The following is a 16,916-nucleotide window of genomic DNA, read 5'->3' on the forward strand; positions in this document are numbered from 1 at the left end:
AGAAACTCCGCAACTGTACCCCCATTACCATTTTAAGACAAGTTTACATATCTCTCTGTCAATCCGTAATAAATTACAGCATTTCGATCTGGGGAAGCGCCGCCAAATCTCACCTTCTGCAGTTGGAGAGAGCTCAACGTGCACTAATTAAAGTAACTCTGAAAAAGCCTTTCCGCTTTCCAACGAACGAACTGTATCGGGAGTTCAAAGTTCATCGAGTTCGTCAACTATACGTACTATCAGCAGTTAACCTAACGCATAAATCTGTTTCTTCACGCCCCGATTACGAGGAACTACTAAGGAAAAGAAAATTTAGAATCCCACTTCCTGCATATAACTCAAAAATAGCTAGACGAAGTCCATCGTACTCACTTATCCATACCTACAATAATGTCTGTAAAACGAAATCACTGAAATATTGTAACATGCACAAATGCAACAAAATAATGAAATCTTGGCTTCATGAACTATCCTACAGCGATACCGAAGACCTGGTTTAAACATAATAACTTAAACTAATACAATAAGGATAAATTTTATTCTGGCTAGTTTTCAGAATATAAAAGGTACTCATTTACTGTAATATAAGATTAAAGTATTGATCACACTCACAAACATAAACACACTCACTACCACTCTCACACACTACCACACACACACACTTCCACACACACACACACTTCCACACACACACAATACTCACCCTCACACACAACCCTATTACTCCTAACTCCACATTTGTTAGATAAATACGTTTTTTTTTCCTATTCTAATGACGATGTGTTCCTATGTAATTCAACATAAATGTATACCGTTTCTGAGATCCAAGACACAGGCAACAGCCTAGTTTGGATCTCCAGTAACACTGTATGTTCTACACTTTTGGTTAATAAAGATTTTTATTATTTATTATTTATTATTATTATTCATAGAGCTCATTACATAATAATTGGTTGAAAACAGCTATTTACGGTTATTTTAAGTAATTAGGATTTTAAGGGATTTTGATTATTTCATTATCATTTTTTTGTTTTGAGTAATTTTTTTAAATGAGTTCTAAAAGAGCTGATGATAGTGATGATGACTATTTATCGAGTACTCCGAGTTTATCGTCTATCGACTATCGTCGTTTCGAAAGAAGAAGAAAGTTTAGTCATCAGCATTACTTTTAAGAGTGCTCGATTGTGCGAAGCGTTGCTGTAGTTTAAACATTCAACGTTAAGCATTATGCCGTATATTACGCTCAAAGAGTATAGTAACTATGTATATTACGCTCTAGTGCTGTAATTGGAAAACTACCAGGGTTTGCACCACAGAGCAAGTAATACATGAAGTAATATAATGTATTTTGTGTGGTATTTTGCACTTGGCCTTGGGTTTGCACTTTGCCCATAGACTTTGCCATCTTTTATTTCTCATATGGCAACAAAATAGGTACGTAATATAACATAGGGAACATTTATTGCCACTTATAAAGGAAGTCACGAGCACAGGTCACGGGCATTTATTAAATAAATATAGTACCAAAAAGCCAATCTTTTGTTTAAGAACACGTTAGGAAATAATGGACTAATCAATTTTTATTATTACTGGCGACCCTAGATTGATTGAGAATGAGAAATAGAATTGTCAAAACTCAAATGTCATTTTTGTCCTTGTAAAGTGCGACTGTGTGAAGGAAAACGTGAAATTTTATTGCTTGCGGACTTTAATCATAATGGTGTAAAAGTGTACCGAAATTAAGTATAATAAAAGAAAATAACGACCTTTATTGTGTCGTTTAAAAAAAAGGTCGTTAAATTTGTAAGTACTCACATTATTAAGGATTATAATGAAGCTATCGATTTTAAGGTTAATCTTACACAATACTTATGATTACAGACATCATATTATAACGTTATATAGAAAATGGATGAATATTCAAGAGAACCCTGCCCTTGGCGTATATTAGACGACTCGGGTGGTGCTTTTCTGATGGGGGCGATTGGCGGCGGTATATTTCACTCGATTAAAGGCTTTCGAAATGCTCCAGTTGGGTTCAGTAGGAAAATGGTAAGATTTTCTGTTATTTTCTTATAAACATAGGTAGGTCTATGGAGTATAAGTATAAACTTTTTACTAATACAATATTGACAAATTTTATAGAAATATTTATGTAGCTTATCATACTACTAGGTCCTCCCGGCTTCGCCCGGGATCACCCGGCATATAAACTTATCTAAAAACATAATCTATCACTTGATTGTATGTGTGATAATAAATTATATGTATTTTTTGGATGTATGAAATTTCAGTAATGTAATAGTAGGTATATGACTTTTTAAATTGTAACACAGAGCACTTGAAATCACTCAAATTTTTATAATTAACTTAGAATATAAATGTCATTACAGTTGGGCAGTTTAGCAGCTATGAAAGAAAAATCACCTATAGTTGGTGGTAATTTTGCTGTGTGGGGTGGCATGTTCTCCACAATAGACTGCTCTTTAGTATATTTACGACAAAAAGAAGATCCATGGAATTCAATAATGAGTGGAGCACTCACCGGTGGCATATTAGCTGCTAGAAATGGTAAAAAATCTATTAATTACTTATTATAATCCATACTAATATTATTAATGCGAAAGTAACTCTGTCTGTCTGTCTATTACTCAATCACGCCTTAACTACTGAACAAATTTGCATGAAATTTGGTATAGAGATATTTTGATACCCGAGAAAGGACATAGGATAGGTTTTATCCCGGAAATCCCACGGGAACGGGAACTATGCGGGTTTTCCTTTGACTGCGCGGGCGATGCCGCGGGTGGAAAGCTAGTTACTTATATATTTTAATTTTTGTTTGGTGTACCAAAGAGATCAACAGTCAGAAGATTTACACATTACAATTTTTCCTTTACACACTAAAATTGGTGCAACCTAAATATAAATCAGTATAGAATTGCACACCTTGTTAGGTGACTGCACTTGACTATTGTCAAACCAGACTAAAAAACTATGATTGATAAATTTAATAATATACATATATTCTGTTGTTTCTCATCATATAAATAAAATGTTTTAACAGGTGTACCTGCAATGGCAGGTAGTGCATTAGTGGGTGGAATTCTTTTAGCGCTAATTGAAGGCATTGGTATCATGTTCACGAGAATATCTGCGGAGCAATTCAAACCACAACAACCTATCTTCGAAGACCCCTCCGTCTTAGGACAGACTCAAGGACAGAACCCTACCTTCCAATGAAGTAGTTATTATACTAAGTCTATGATAGTTTACCAAAAATGTTCACAGGTACAAAATTATTGTTGATCTGATTTTGTATAACTTGCCAGTATGAAACTAAATTATATTAGTTTTAACAGTTTTTTGCAATTGCAATTTCACTTCATTGCATTGTTACAGAGTCACATGTATAAAACTACATGACATTTCAGGAATAGAATTTGTTTTTACTTAAAGCACAGAATACATAATAGTAGCTAAACGCTACAGAACGGACACTCTCCGCCTCCCGCCAAAATTAAACACTTACCTCACCCCGCACGATCAGACATGTTATGGTACCCATTTCCCCGCAAGGACGATACCAACGACGTCTTTAGACGAAACGCAACGAAGATTGACAACATTAATCAAATTGACTTAAAGCAATTTTATTATTTTGGATTTGTGATTATCGTTTTTCGTAGAAAATGGTTAGATATTGTGCTGTTTACGGATGTATTTCATCAGAAAAACGCGAATTTTTTTTTACGCTAGTCACAAATGTGCCAACCATAAAGAGTTTACACACACATTTGCAGTCTCTACAGTGTGACTGTCAAAACTATAATTTTGTATGGAGTGTCCGGGGTGTGCTTAAAGTGTGTTACGCATTAATTACAAAATGTCAGTAATATTTTAATTTCTTTGGTGGACCTAGTAAACATTTTGTTGATATACATATTGTGAATGCGTTATGTTTCTTAACCATACACATTAACAACACAGTCCTGTTTTCAGCATTGAGATAATATTACTACGTATGGAGGAGACACCACGAACAAAATCTGTGCGCCATTTTTTTGCTCTAAGTTTAAAAATTATTATCTAGTTAGGTACTTACCGTTGAAAGTTATTCCTTTGCACTTTTCCGTATTATTTGTGATATCGTAACACACACGAAGGCATATTTGATGCGTTTCACTTTAAAACAAATAAAAAATGAGCATGCAGTTAAGCTATATGGTGAGCGGAACATAAGTGATGTAGCCGGTGTCGTCTCCATATGTATATCTTAATGGTTTTCAGTGGATTATGAGCATCTGTGATATAATCAGTTTCCGAACTGACAAAAATTCACTTAAAACTAATCTTTTTAGTTATAATTATTTGTTATTATCTCATAGTTTTACATCCATACAGATTCAACTAATTATTTGTTCCCACATAGTTGAATTTGTTTTAGACAAATAAAGCTTGATAATTAAGAGATTTTTGTTCCCAATCTTAATATCATTAGCTTGTTTGTTTATTGTTGTAATTTATTTTCGGATGTAGAAATATGAGAACAAATGTAAAAATAGATGAAAATAAATTTTAATTATTACTCTTGTGTTTTATTTATAAGGTGTTATTATACTATTCTAAAATATCAATAATTCATACATCAATACACACTCCTTAGTTAATACTCAGTACTCTTTTTAGAACATATTAATATGCATTTTTTAAGGAAAATACCATCTCATTAAAAAAGCTTTATTACAATTTACTGTCTGTTGTTAATAATTATTATGGAAAACATAAATGATACTACTTTTTCTTATGAAATTAATTATCAATAATAAACTTCAAACTTATTACATGAATTGGATTTTGTTTACAATATTTTCAACTTTTTCAAGGGCTAAAATTATATCACAGTTTAATTTACATGTACTCTTATAAAATCAAATGGAGGATAGTATTTAATACAGTAGGTATTCAAGTTTCAGTTCCCTAAGCATTTCACAAACTACATAGTATTTTTGTTGGGTTATTTCTAACTAGCTTTACGCCAGTAGCTTTACCTGCATAGTCAAAGAAAAACCCGCATAGTTCCCATTCCCTTGGGATTACCGGGTTAAAACTTATTCTATGTCCTTCCTCAGGTCTCTAGCTATCTCCATACCAAATTTGACGTAAATCCTTCTATTTTAAGATAAGACCGGACATACATATAGACATACAAACAAAAAATACTAAAACTATATTTTTGGCTTCGGTATCTATTGTAGATCACACTGCAAGTATTCTTTTTGAAAACAAACAATGTACAGTTTTGACTTTCCTATGATTTTATTATAATATGACGTATAGATTATTATTTTTTACAGGCTCAGTAGAATTCACTCGCAAGCTTTTTACAGAGGCAATATTCACATTTTCCATATCTTGTAATAATGGATATTATAATTTTTTTTATAGAAATATATTTGAGGTCTATCACAAAACAGATGTTTTCAAATCAGCTGATACTTTTTAGTATGGTATCCGCTGGTATATGTTACTAACAATTTTCTAGTAAACATAATTCTTGTTTTATTGGAAGATAAATCAATTAATTGTACTTACAAGGTTTTAACTATGATTTTAACATTATACAACATTCATTCAATAAGACATACTTAATTTTAAACACTCAATTCTAGGACTGCAAATTACTTGGTTTACTTTGTGTAGATGCATCACCCATCTTTCTTATTTCTTTGATTACTAGAGCTAGGACTTCTGGATGAACACCTAACTCACACAGTCGAATGCAAATAGTTAACGTTTCAGAGTCCAAACCAGTGTTGAGCAGTTGTGAAATTTGGTGTAACATTTGAAAAGCTTCCCTCGCTTGGCCGACTTGTGCGTTCTTTTCTGATGTCATTGTTATATCTAGAATGTAAATGTATAATTTTTAAACACAGTTGCTACTTATCTGAAGTGGAATAACAAACTAATGCGAAGTTACAATTATAGAACAATAATACAGCTTTAAACTCACTTCACTCGCAGAGAAGTACTTACAGTACGTTATTTTTCAGTTTGGTTTCAGGTAGTAGAATTTAATAAATATTGAATTAAATGATAAAAATCTGCATTAAATTCTAAATAGAATCAATTTGTAAGAAACCACGAAACGAACTTTCAATTTATTTTTGTGTCAAATGTCAAAGTCATTAGTCAAGTGTAAAATTTTGGGTTTGACACAGACTATACACACGTTTGACTTTACGTCTAACCAAGTCTAACCTAAGGCCGTATTTATGAAAAAAAGCTGGAAACTTTTAAGCGCTTACCGGCGCTTGTCAGCGCTGGTTCGTTCTACATGTGGTTCTACACAAAGGAAGCAGGTTGAAGCAGACCACAGAAGCAGACCAAGACAAATTTTATATGGCAGCGCCCAGCGCTGACCAGCGCGTGTTGTAGCTTGTCGGCACCGTTCAGCGCTTATCGGCGCGTGTTCATTTAATTTCCTGCGCGGGTTACCAGCCCTGACAAGCGCCGGTAAGCGCTTAAAAGTTTCCAGCTTTCTTTCTGTATACGCCCTTAAAATTGTGTTGGTTAAAAGCACAGAACAGTAAAAACAAATATGTTTTTTCTGTTCTGTGGAGTAAAGTTATACTGTGGCGATCTGTGGTGGCGATTTAGACTTAGAGGCTAGAGCATTTAGCACCAGCCGCCAATTATTGGTATATACCTATATATATATGTAATTGTATTTATTTTATCGAACATATCCTCATATTACTACCTATATGATACTTAGCTTCTTCATTGCGTCCTCTTCCCTTCAGCTTCCGTACACAATATTATGTTTTTTAGTTTTAATAAGCAATCTGCTGACAATGTTTGTTTTGAGGATACAATTATTTTCTTCCGGCTAAAATACTTCTATGTATTCTACTTAAACCATGCAACTCTGTGAACATAATCAATACAACGGTAAAATAATTTTTGGAATTAATCTAGTACCTAGTTAGTTCAAGTAAACAAACAAACTCTTCAACTTCATATTTTTCTATAGATGTGCATCTCATATTACATATAGAAGATATTGTTATATAATATATTTCATATATTATAATATTATATATTTTTATCCTTTATTCTTTGTTTGTCAGGATTTGCAATGTAAATTTCAAAAGGATAACCACCGTCTAATAAATCTTTTTGGTGCGGAACCCTAAAAACAAGGTCAATAGAACTCTCTAATGTTTGTTTTAATTACTGTAGGTAAAATGCGCCTTGTAAATTATATGTAGGAAAGTTGAGAATTGTGATCGTTCACTAATATCCTATTTATATACTAACGCCTGCACTCCAAAAATAGACGAGTCCCGTAAGACATTTCAGTGTGTTTAGTACGCGTTACTTATTTCACGTGAAAGTTTTAAATCAGTATACCTATTGGTAGAGGTATAAGAGATATTGTTATAATGGTGAGTGCATTGTGTACGCCAAACTTTATTTAAACATTAATTAATGAAATAAAACTTCTTTATGTCATATTTAGCGGACTGGCTGTATAGAATTCGGAAATTGAAAAAGCTTTCTTTAGTCTGAGTCATGATTTTTGGTATTGTTGATTGTAATTCGATAAAAACATAAAAAAATAGGTACATTTGTTAACCTTGATCCCCGTTTATCATTGTTTATTAAAATATCTACCGTAAGCCACATGTGTGATGATCGGTGAAAATTGCATTGAGGATATAAACTTACATGACGGATGTGACGTTAAAACGAATAGTAATTCCTTCATGCGTTCCATTTGGACAAAGATTAGTGATTTGAAAAATGGAAGCGTAAGTTAAGTAGTATTTGAAAAGTAAAAGTAATTTTACAATTATATCATATTGTTTACAACAATACCCAATACAATGTTGTATTATATTTCACTTCTGTATGGGCTGCTGAGTTGATATGATATGATATCCCATACACTCCTTTATTTGATAAGTTGATAGATTGATCGTGTAAAGCGCTGAGTCAGGATGTACGGCTAGCCCGTACAACTTCCCTTCAACTGTTCATTCGCGAAAAAAAAAACGCGGTAAGAACAATGACCTATTATACTAGGGTAAGAAGAAGACAGTCATTCAAAATTATTGGTGGAGCGCGCGCGTTTTGGCGCCTTGTTTAATTAGGTACGTTTGTTTTTACATAAAACTTAGTTACTAGAAAAGTATAATTATTTTAGTTAAAATTATTCAGAGTCACTTGCAACTTTTAATACGTACGTACTTACGCGCTTTAACAAATAATTGAGATGTAAACAGATTACAAAAGATATTTTCAATATATGGCGTGGTTTATGAAAATCCTTCCAGCATAATATTATAATAGTCATATAGACATTATCCATACTAATATTATAAATGCGAAAGTAACTCTGTCTGTCTGTCTGTTACTCAATCACGCCTAAACTACTGAACCAATTTGCATGAAATTCGGTATGGAGATATTTTGATACCCGAGAAAGGACATAGGCTACCTTTTATTGCGAAATATGTACCACGGGCGAAGCCGGGGAGAACCACTAGTATAGTATAAACTGACAAAGAATCTATCATATAGAATGGCCGTTATAATACCAATTAGTACTTACCCGTTTAGCAGCTAAGCTTTTAAATCAATCAAACTTAAGTACTTAACAGGATTTTCGACGATTGATTCCAACACCAAAATGCCCAGTCACGTAGCATTTTAAGGGATTGTTTGTGCCTCGGAATGGTTGCGTGATTTCGCTCTAATTCCGTGCGCTTTTGGTTTTGACAGTGTTAATCCCTTTGAGCCAACTGTTACCCTTTTATGAAGTAATTTCGGCTATCACCACTAAATTGTCTTATGTCACAGCCAGATCGGATGATTAGATTTGATAAATTGTGGAATATAATTTTTATATCAAGTGTTTATTAGCCTTAGAGGCTAGAGCAGCTTTATACTTTTACTGTTCTGAATATTTATTGCGTAATAGATAAAGAAATTATAACATGAGATAAATGTATTACAGATAATGACTAAGTTACGCAGGTATATCATTATCTTCAAACAAACATTCATCTCCTGTAATTGTCTGTCAGCCATTGCTAAAACTTGTCTGTCATGATTTCAGGCTGATCAAAGCGTTCCAAGTCAGGAGGCACCTGCTAGTCCTGCTGTCAGTGCGGTAGAAACACAGCAACAGGTAAATTATTAATGTAATTATTCATGAATTAATCGCAGATATTAACAGATTAAGTTGTATCATGGTAACTGTATGGTTGATTTACGATACGGTAAATCGAGAGACTAGTTTGAATAGTATAATCACTCGTATTGATTGCGTATTATACAAATAAAAAAAAGAGAGGTTATAATTTTGACAAAAAAATTATTATGACTCGTACTAACATATCAGTTTTTTTCTAATATTAAAAAAAACTACAACACACTGCTCAGACACAGATAAATGCGTGTTTACTCCTTTTAACCACCAAGAGGGTACTAGTAGAATACTATTTCACACGAACGGTCGCATATTTACATCCCGCCAACTTACAAAGCGTAAAGCTAGAAGTACTCACAATACGTTTGTATCAAACCGCCTCGCTAAATGGATTCGTATCCCCAATTCCCAGGCAGACGTTAAAGAAACGCAAGTGGAAAATGATCCTTCGAGGACGGAAATCAAACCGGAACCGGTTGAAGTGAATTCCGAGGGTGACGCCGCTACGAACGGAAATGTAGACGCTGTAAAGCCGTCGGTAAGTGATCTCATTAGATTTTCAATGGGAAAAACTGAAGATTGTTTTTTTTGGGGGTAAATGAAGATCGAGCAGTTTGTGAATTATTTGATTTGATTTAACGCCTTTGTGTACGAAAAATGCTCTAAATGTTAATAACATTTTTCATTTTTCTAATCATATTTCATATTTCATTGACATTTCTACTGATTAGACTACAGTACGGTGACCCATATCTTTCAAATTTTTCTGGAATTTTGTGAAAGATTTTATTTGAGCTTTTTTTTAGCTAATAAGGAAATAGACCTACATATTTGCTACTATATTTTCGATTAAATATATTCTTTAGGATGATTGGCTACAAAGAGAACAGGCGTTATTGAAGAAAATTGAAGAGCTGGAGAAAGTTAAAAACGAAAGGAGTGAAGATGGGCTTAGGTTAGAATTGAAAGTGAGTTTTATGCAATTTGATTATTTTATGAGTACATTATCTACTGATTAATAACAGATTTTCTATGTAAGATGCTAATTTTTTTTCCTTTTATTCATAACGAAATCACTATCTATGGGTTGATAAAAAGATCAGAGACAAAGTTTGATGATAATAATGTCTTTCCATATTTGACGATTTAATAGAGCTTCTATAGGAAGTATCGTTGGATAAAAAACTGTTTGATTGAGGGGCGATTTTTCAATTCGTGGATAAAACTTATGCGTCAAATAACATACCTATTTAATAACAATTTCAAACAGTATCTATTGCCCTAATTAAAATATTTTTCAGGTGAAATTTTTATGTGACTGTGTTTTTCTTAAGTGGTCGGATAAGTTTTAGAAAAAGATTGAAATATCGCCTCTAAGTGAAAAAAAATTTACATTTGATATCTTTCAATCGTACCACCAGGTTCGCGAAGAGGAAATAGATCTTCTAAGAAGCAGGATAAAGAATCTCGAGACACAATTACAAGCGGCATTGTCAAAGCCAGCTGGCAAGAACCAGGAGGTGATACAGAGCATCAAGCTGCAGCATGAGGAGGTTAGTTTGTGTGTCTGTCTGTTTGTATGTTTGTACCTAGATGATTTTATAGGTGGTGAAATCGATATTGAATCGAACCTTATTTCCTTTTGAGAACTTTTTGCTGGTTTTATTCATCTTCTGCTCTTTTATTACAATAAATACCTGTTAAGGATATATTTTGATTGATAGATAATTGCGCGGAAAATTGGAAAAATTAAAAAAAACTTAACGACTTCGTATAAACGGCTATGATTCCAAACATTTAATCTTTTAAATTTGCATGAATACAACGCACGTCGTATACTAATTAATATGGGAAAATATGTCTCCTTAGAGGAAGTTTGCTAAAACATAAATTATTTCAATACACATTTCAACTACCCGCAAACAATGGGGAGCCGTTGTCAATGTGACTGATATTGATGTTCCCGCGGGACTTGTCACCGGTTTACTTGTGATTCGCGAGATTTATTGCTTTCGTGTTTGAGTTGAGCGAAAACTTCATGTTGTGGGTTTTCGTGGTACAAGATTGTGTTAAGGTTTCTTTTAAAATGAGTAAACAAGAAGTGGCATTAATGTAATTTAATTTTGAGTTTCATCAAGATAACTTATGTGTTTTGTTAAAAATATTTGCAGTGTTTGTCACACATTTTTTCCAATAACGTTTTGCCTTATAAGTAGTTATTTTTGTTATCCATATAATTACTATAGCTTTTGTGAATTTACTTTTTACTTAGGCTATTTAACCACGTAATATCCACGTTAATTGCACGCTTTCTTCATTTGACGATTGCAAGATTGCCTGCATCTTTTGTAGAAACAATCAAAACTATATGTGTCGACAGAACGGCAACGTCGCGTTTGCCACTCGTAATGCGTTCGTCGTGCGGAGCGGCAACGTCGCGATTGCGCCGCTTGCAAATTGCAATCAATTGAATATTGATGAAAGCGTACGCATGAACTGCCTGAAAACGTACAAAAATGACAGCAAATCTGTTTAACATCTGAAAATTTACGAATCGCTCTTATTCCATACAAATAAAAGAGCGTGTGTGCATTTTTTGCCGATCTTGGCTCTCAACTAAAGTTTTTTCACTTCATAATCATTTCTCATTTCGCAGCTGTTAAGCAAAGCGCGCGGTATGATATTCGACAAGACAAAGATGGTGAAAAACCAGGAGCTTCAGATCGAAGCTCTCACCACTCAAGTGCAGTCGCTCAAGGATATCAACGTTATCACCAAGGATCTGCTGAATATTAGGAACGCGGAGGTTAAGGCTATGGAGGTGGGTGATGATGATGATGATGATGTTTTGTTGTTTTTGATGAAAAACTTAATTTGATAAAGTCGGTGTTAATATTGTGAAAACTTCTAACGACCAAGTTAAAAATTTTGCAAAATTAAATTCGTTAGGTTTAAAGTTATTTGTTTTTTTGTATTATGTTGCTATATTTTTTAAAATGACTCATAATTTTGATTCCTTGAATACACGGTTGATTTCAGTACGATATATTTTTTACAAGCAAGCGTAAATGTATCTCAATATGGAAACAAGTACTGAGCTCACTTGAATGTAAATTAGTGTGTTTCCATTATATTTTATCGTTATTATTATTTTCGGGTAAATATGTTCCATCTGTAGGAAAACCCGTGATGGTTTAGACAGTTTTGGAAGGTTTCAGAGAGCGTCATGCTACGCATTTTTTATCTTTTAGACTGCCATACATAAAAATATAATTTCCGAAGTAAGTTATTATACGAGGAAGTATTTTTGACGTGCTGCGGTTTTTGCAAAACTTTTTCACTTACAGACTTGTGAAATTTCATCATTAGTATAGCTTTTTAAATTTTGCAAATCATGAAGCGAAATTGTGCTTGAAATAGTCTTGAGTAATTTATGACCGGAGAGCATGGTCCCAATAACTAGATTATATTCGTCCATGCCGGAGAGCGAGACGTGTAAAATGATAATTAATGATTTTTGTGTTCTGAAAGATGTCGCGGAGTTCAATGCAGCCGCAACGTAAATAGAAATATGTAATACAATTTTTCGGTTTTTCAATTAGAGGGAGGTTATGTTTAGTAACTTGTGCTGTCGTTTGTTTTTGTAATGAAACGCGTTTAAGTTTTTTGCGAAATCTTTGATATATATATTAGATTATTTTAGTACGATTATAAACAAGTAATTTATTTTTACATTCGAAATCAGAATATACTCGCATAACTATGCAACTTCTTGATATTACCTACCCTTTCCCAAAATTTTATTAATATGTCAATATCAATTTTTCATATACATTTCGTGTATATGAAAAATGATATATAATAGTCGTGATCGTTGTTGTGGTCGCGACCGTGATCATCATCGTGATTTTTATCTTGACCGTTACCATGACCATATTCTTGATAGTAAAGTTTCGAAGGTTATGCCTTTGATAGTTTTATTGATCGTGACCATAACATGACCACCATGTTCCATCGTGATCGTGACCATTACATGACCATCATGTTCCATCGTGATCGTGACTATAACATGACCATCATGTTCCAATGACCATCACAGTTTGAAATTTACCAGCAGCCATCATGTAATAGTCACTATCACGACCATGAAAACTATCAAATGAGCACGTCAATTCCAGGATCGCTTGGAAGCGATGGAGGCCCGCTTCAAGGCGGAGAAGGAGCGGCACGCGCTGGTGCTGCAGCGCGCGCACACCAGCTCCGGCCTGAACGATGACCTGAAGAAGGAGTATACCACGCAATTGGCTATATTCAAGGTTCTGTAGTGTTGTAAAATGATCAATTGTTGTTGATAATTTTTTTAGGTTGTCATAGCTTTTTGAATTTTGTGTTTGTAAACAATCCCTTTTTAGGTTGTTCAATGTTCATTTTTTTCAATTTCACACTTGTAAGTTATCCCTTTTTTAGATATAGTTCAGGATACATCGCCCATTTTTGCAAGTGACTACTATCAAGCTAATTTTCCGTTTGTAGCTTTATTTTGATGAGACGCCCAATAATTTCGTGTACGAAAGTCTCGATTGTGGTAGCTAACAGAGATAACAAGGATAAAAAATTTTGATTTGATGGTTCTCAAATATTTATTACTAACTGAATTTTTTTTGTTCAATCTCAAGATAATTACCTAAATTATTCGAAAAAATATTTGTCCTACAAAATCTATGGTTTGTTCAAAGAGTCCCCCTTTCCAAAGTATATCGATAACGAGGTCATCATAAATGATTACTAACAAGCTGATTTTTTTGTTTTCACTTAGTTAATGTTTATATAATTCAACAGACATATTGTCCTACAAATTGCGTAATAAATATTTGAGAACCATCAAATCAAAAATTTTTATCCTTGTTATCTCTGTTAGCTACCACAATCGAGAGTTTCGTACACCAAATTATTCGGTGTCTCATCAAAATAAAGCTACAAACGGAAAATCAGCTTGATAGTAGTCACTTGCAAAAATGGGCGATGTATCCTGAACTAATAGGCTCACGATCAATTTTTATAATCTGTCGCATTTTTGAAAATATTCCATCGTCTATGAATTCTTATTCTTGTCCTATGTGAAATTCTTTTTTAATGTCCAAGTTTTTGCTACCCGCCATATCCACCCAACCATTTAGCACAATGTTAAAGCTATTTTAGTTTCGTCAAAATCCATTCAGTAGTTTTTTACTCTTTAAAAACTAAAAATCATCCAAGCGACGATAAATTAAAAACTGACAAAAATCTTATGAAATAATATTTTACAGGAATTACGTGAAAAATACGAGCAGCGTGTACAAGCTCTGGTATCAGAGAACCAGCAGTTGAAGGATTTGAGGAAAGCGGACAAGGAGAAGGCGGATATGACGAAATAGCTGAAGAATATTTGTAACTGAAGACTGTTAACTGAATAATTTTATTGTATTTATTTTACTATTTTAATAAATAACAATTAGATCTGGTTGTTTTTTTTTTTTGCCTTTTCTAAATAGTAGAATACCAAACTGTGTAGTAGCATGGACCCAATAAATATCTAGATTATATTCGTCCATGGTAGTAGTTAGTGTATTTATGGTAGGTAGGTATTGAAAGTTATAAGTGGGTAGATGGTAGGGTAGGGTTTAAAATATTATAGTTAGGGCAGTTAGGGTTTATCTATAATATTTTAAGGTAGGTAGGTTTTTTTATTTTATTTTTTTTCTCTCTGAATCTACTAGATACTTTATTTGAATATGGGGGGCACGGCCGCGCCAGTCGGGTAAAAATGCGGTACGGCTGTACCATCCTTTTCTCCTTCCTTTTCAGAAGCAATTCTGGCCAATTTCGACCCCCTTCCTGTTAAACTAGTAAAGGCACTCACAGCCGGTGAGATAAATAATATCAAAGAATGCTTGAGATTGATCTTAATTTTCGCTAAAACACTTCGCATCTTAGTTACTTAACTATGCCAATTTTTGCTTTGTAGTAATTATAAAGACATTTCTTTAGACTGCGTAATGCCTAACAATCACGGGTATAATCGTTAGGGGTCTCAAGAGAGCTAAAAATTAATGACCTAAATCTTTGGTGACTCTTGACCGCAGAAGGTCACGTGGCTCACACGAGAAGCAAACTAATTAAGGAGACTCTGCTCTAATCGCCGTATAAATGGGTTTGTTACAGTTTATAGTAAGGGAGCTGGTGACTAAAAGACTAGTGATCTGTTTTTTGAATATTATTTGTGATTTTGTTAATTCAAGTGGTAGATATGCACTTCTTAAACATTTCAATATTTTCATATACACGTAGTACATAATATTTTTATCAGCACATAAAAAATAGTACTCATTTTTTCAATAAGTTAAGCTCAAGACTGACAGTAAGCAGGAACGAAATACAATTTAATCTGTAACAATGTACAATCTAAACTGTGCCTCATCACACAAATGCAAATCATTAAAAAACGCGGAAGATTAGTATAACACAAGGCCCTAATTGTATACTATACTTACTCTTCTATTTAAATTTCAAACGGGAATATTTTAACTGTATCTTAAAGCAATTCACAGCAGTCTCTTGGCCTGTTAGTGATCGATCTTATTACTCTCTGAGGTCCCAAGTAGGTAATTGGGAACCCGACAGCCCCCGGCTATTTAAGTTTCATTCGGGAACACCGGAATAGCTCCTGCGGTTAACTTGCCATTTATTGAAACTTTATGATTTGTTTATTATGTATGCATATAAATCGCATAGTTTTGAAGACATTAAATTTTAGTTCAAATTATTTATGACTTGGGCGGGGTGTTGGTTTGGGCAGAAATGCTTTGTTAAACTAGGTTATATGTCGGCCGAATTTCATTATAAACAATTCAGTTGCCGTTAATTTCCTCAAGCCGAGCCAGATCCACATAGACCGAGCTGCGTGGGTTCGCGGGGCTGCTCGATCTTAGAAACATTTTATTTTCTTGCTGAGTATTTTTAAACAAGCGAAAATTAATGACCATTATTAAATAACGATCTTTAAAAGAGAGTGCAATAGATATAAGATACTTGGCGGTATAGCGCCATATCTTTCTATTGATATTAATAATATTAGGTATAATATTATGTACCTACGCTCTCGGATATTATTTCAATACCTACTTAATTATTTTTACGTCCAACATCGGTCCAATACTTGTCCAATAACTAAATCCCGCTGTCAAATGTGTCAATTCAAACCAAAAAGAATATTGAAAGACTGTATTGACAGTTTATTAGTTCGCTCGACCTTGGAAGGGCTCCGTAATTCATTGAAGTTGAAATCCCTGAGGTCGTTTGGGACAGTTCCGAGTTTAGTTGCAAACGCAATTCGCTGGAATGAGCTACTGTAGCGTGTGATGGAGGGATTTTCATTGGGAATCTTTGAGTTTGTACTTGTGTGGATAACTTATTGAAAAGCGGATGCAGGTCGTTCTGTAAAACTGGGATATGCAGCAGACGTTTGATGACTGAATTATTTGTGGTTTAGGTATATGAACTTGCTGATTTGTGGTTACTAATACGTAAAGCTTGCTTGAAATTGTAGATCTGGTTCCAATTATAGCTGTTTTGTAAGCTTATGCAGTTATTGCAGATATTTGCGGCAACCTAATTCAACCTAATGGATTAGCGAAATTCCAAACAATTGCTGATAAAT

General features: G+C 33.8%; 2 protein-coding genes across 3 annotated transcripts; both read left to right on the forward strand.

Annotated features, from left to right (window-relative positions):
• Positions 1-1,636: 1,636 nt before the first annotated feature.
• On the forward strand, positions 1,637-3,429 carry LOC123694899 (mitochondrial import inner membrane translocase subunit Tim17-B). The gene is made up of 4 exons (XM_045640515.1): positions 1,637-1,803; positions 1,882-2,052; positions 2,394-2,571; positions 3,068-3,429. The coding sequence occupies exons 2-4, from the start codon at positions 1,909-1,911 to the stop codon at positions 3,241-3,243; spliced, it is 498 nt and encodes a 165-aa protein (XP_045496471.1). The 5' UTR covers positions 1,637-1,803; positions 1,882-1,908; the 3' UTR covers positions 3,244-3,429.
• A 3,912-nt stretch (positions 3,430-7,341) lies between these two features.
• Positions 7,342-14,716, forward strand: LOC123694976 (centromere protein F). 2 transcript variants are annotated; one of them, XM_045640625.1, is made up of 8 exons: positions 7,342-7,451; positions 9,128-9,199; positions 9,633-9,758; positions 10,087-10,188; positions 10,642-10,773; positions 11,877-12,041; positions 13,399-13,536; positions 14,527-14,716. In XM_045640625.1, exons 1-8 carry the CDS (start codon positions 7,449-7,451, stop codon positions 14,632-14,634), a joined length of 846 nt encoding a protein of 281 aa, XP_045496581.1. In that variant the 5' UTR covers positions 7,342-7,448; the 3' UTR covers positions 14,635-14,716. The 2 variants fall into 2 exon arrangements, with proteins under 2 accessions (XP_045496581.1, XP_045496580.1); XM_045640624.1 differs by lacking the exon at positions 7,342-7,451 and adding an exon at positions 7,714-7,817.
• Positions 14,717-16,916: the final 2,200 nt, after the last annotated feature.

This window comes from Colias croceus, chromosome 10 (assembly GCF_905220415.1).
Source record: "Colias croceus chromosome 10, ilColCroc2.1".
Classification (NCBI taxonomy): domain Eukaryota; kingdom Metazoa; phylum Arthropoda; class Insecta; order Lepidoptera; family Pieridae; genus Colias; species Colias croceus.

Coding starts and splice junctions, on each gene's coding strand:
- LOC123694976 (XM_045640624.1), top strand. CDS start 7,773: ATGCGTTCCATTTGGACAAAGATTAGTGATTTGAAAAATGGAAGC. Junction 7,818..9,127: donor GTGATTTGAAAAATGGAAGC/GTAAGTTAAGTA, acceptor TCATGATTTCAG/GCTGATCAAAGCGTTCCAAG. Junction 10,774..11,876: donor TCAAGCTGCAGCATGAGGAG/GTTAGTTTGTGT, acceptor CTCATTTCGCAG/CTGTTAAGCAAAGCGCGCGG.
- LOC123694899 (XM_045640515.1), top strand. CDS start 1,909: ATGGATGAATATTCAAGAGAACCCTGCCCTTGGCGTATATTAGACGAC. Junction 2,053..2,393: donor TTGGGTTCAGTAGGAAAATG/GTAAGATTTTCT, acceptor ATGTCATTACAG/TTGGGCAGTTTAGCAGCTAT. Junction 2,572..3,067: donor CATATTAGCTGCTAGAAATG/GTAAAAAATCTA, acceptor ATGTTTTAACAG/GTGTACCTGCAATGGCAGGT.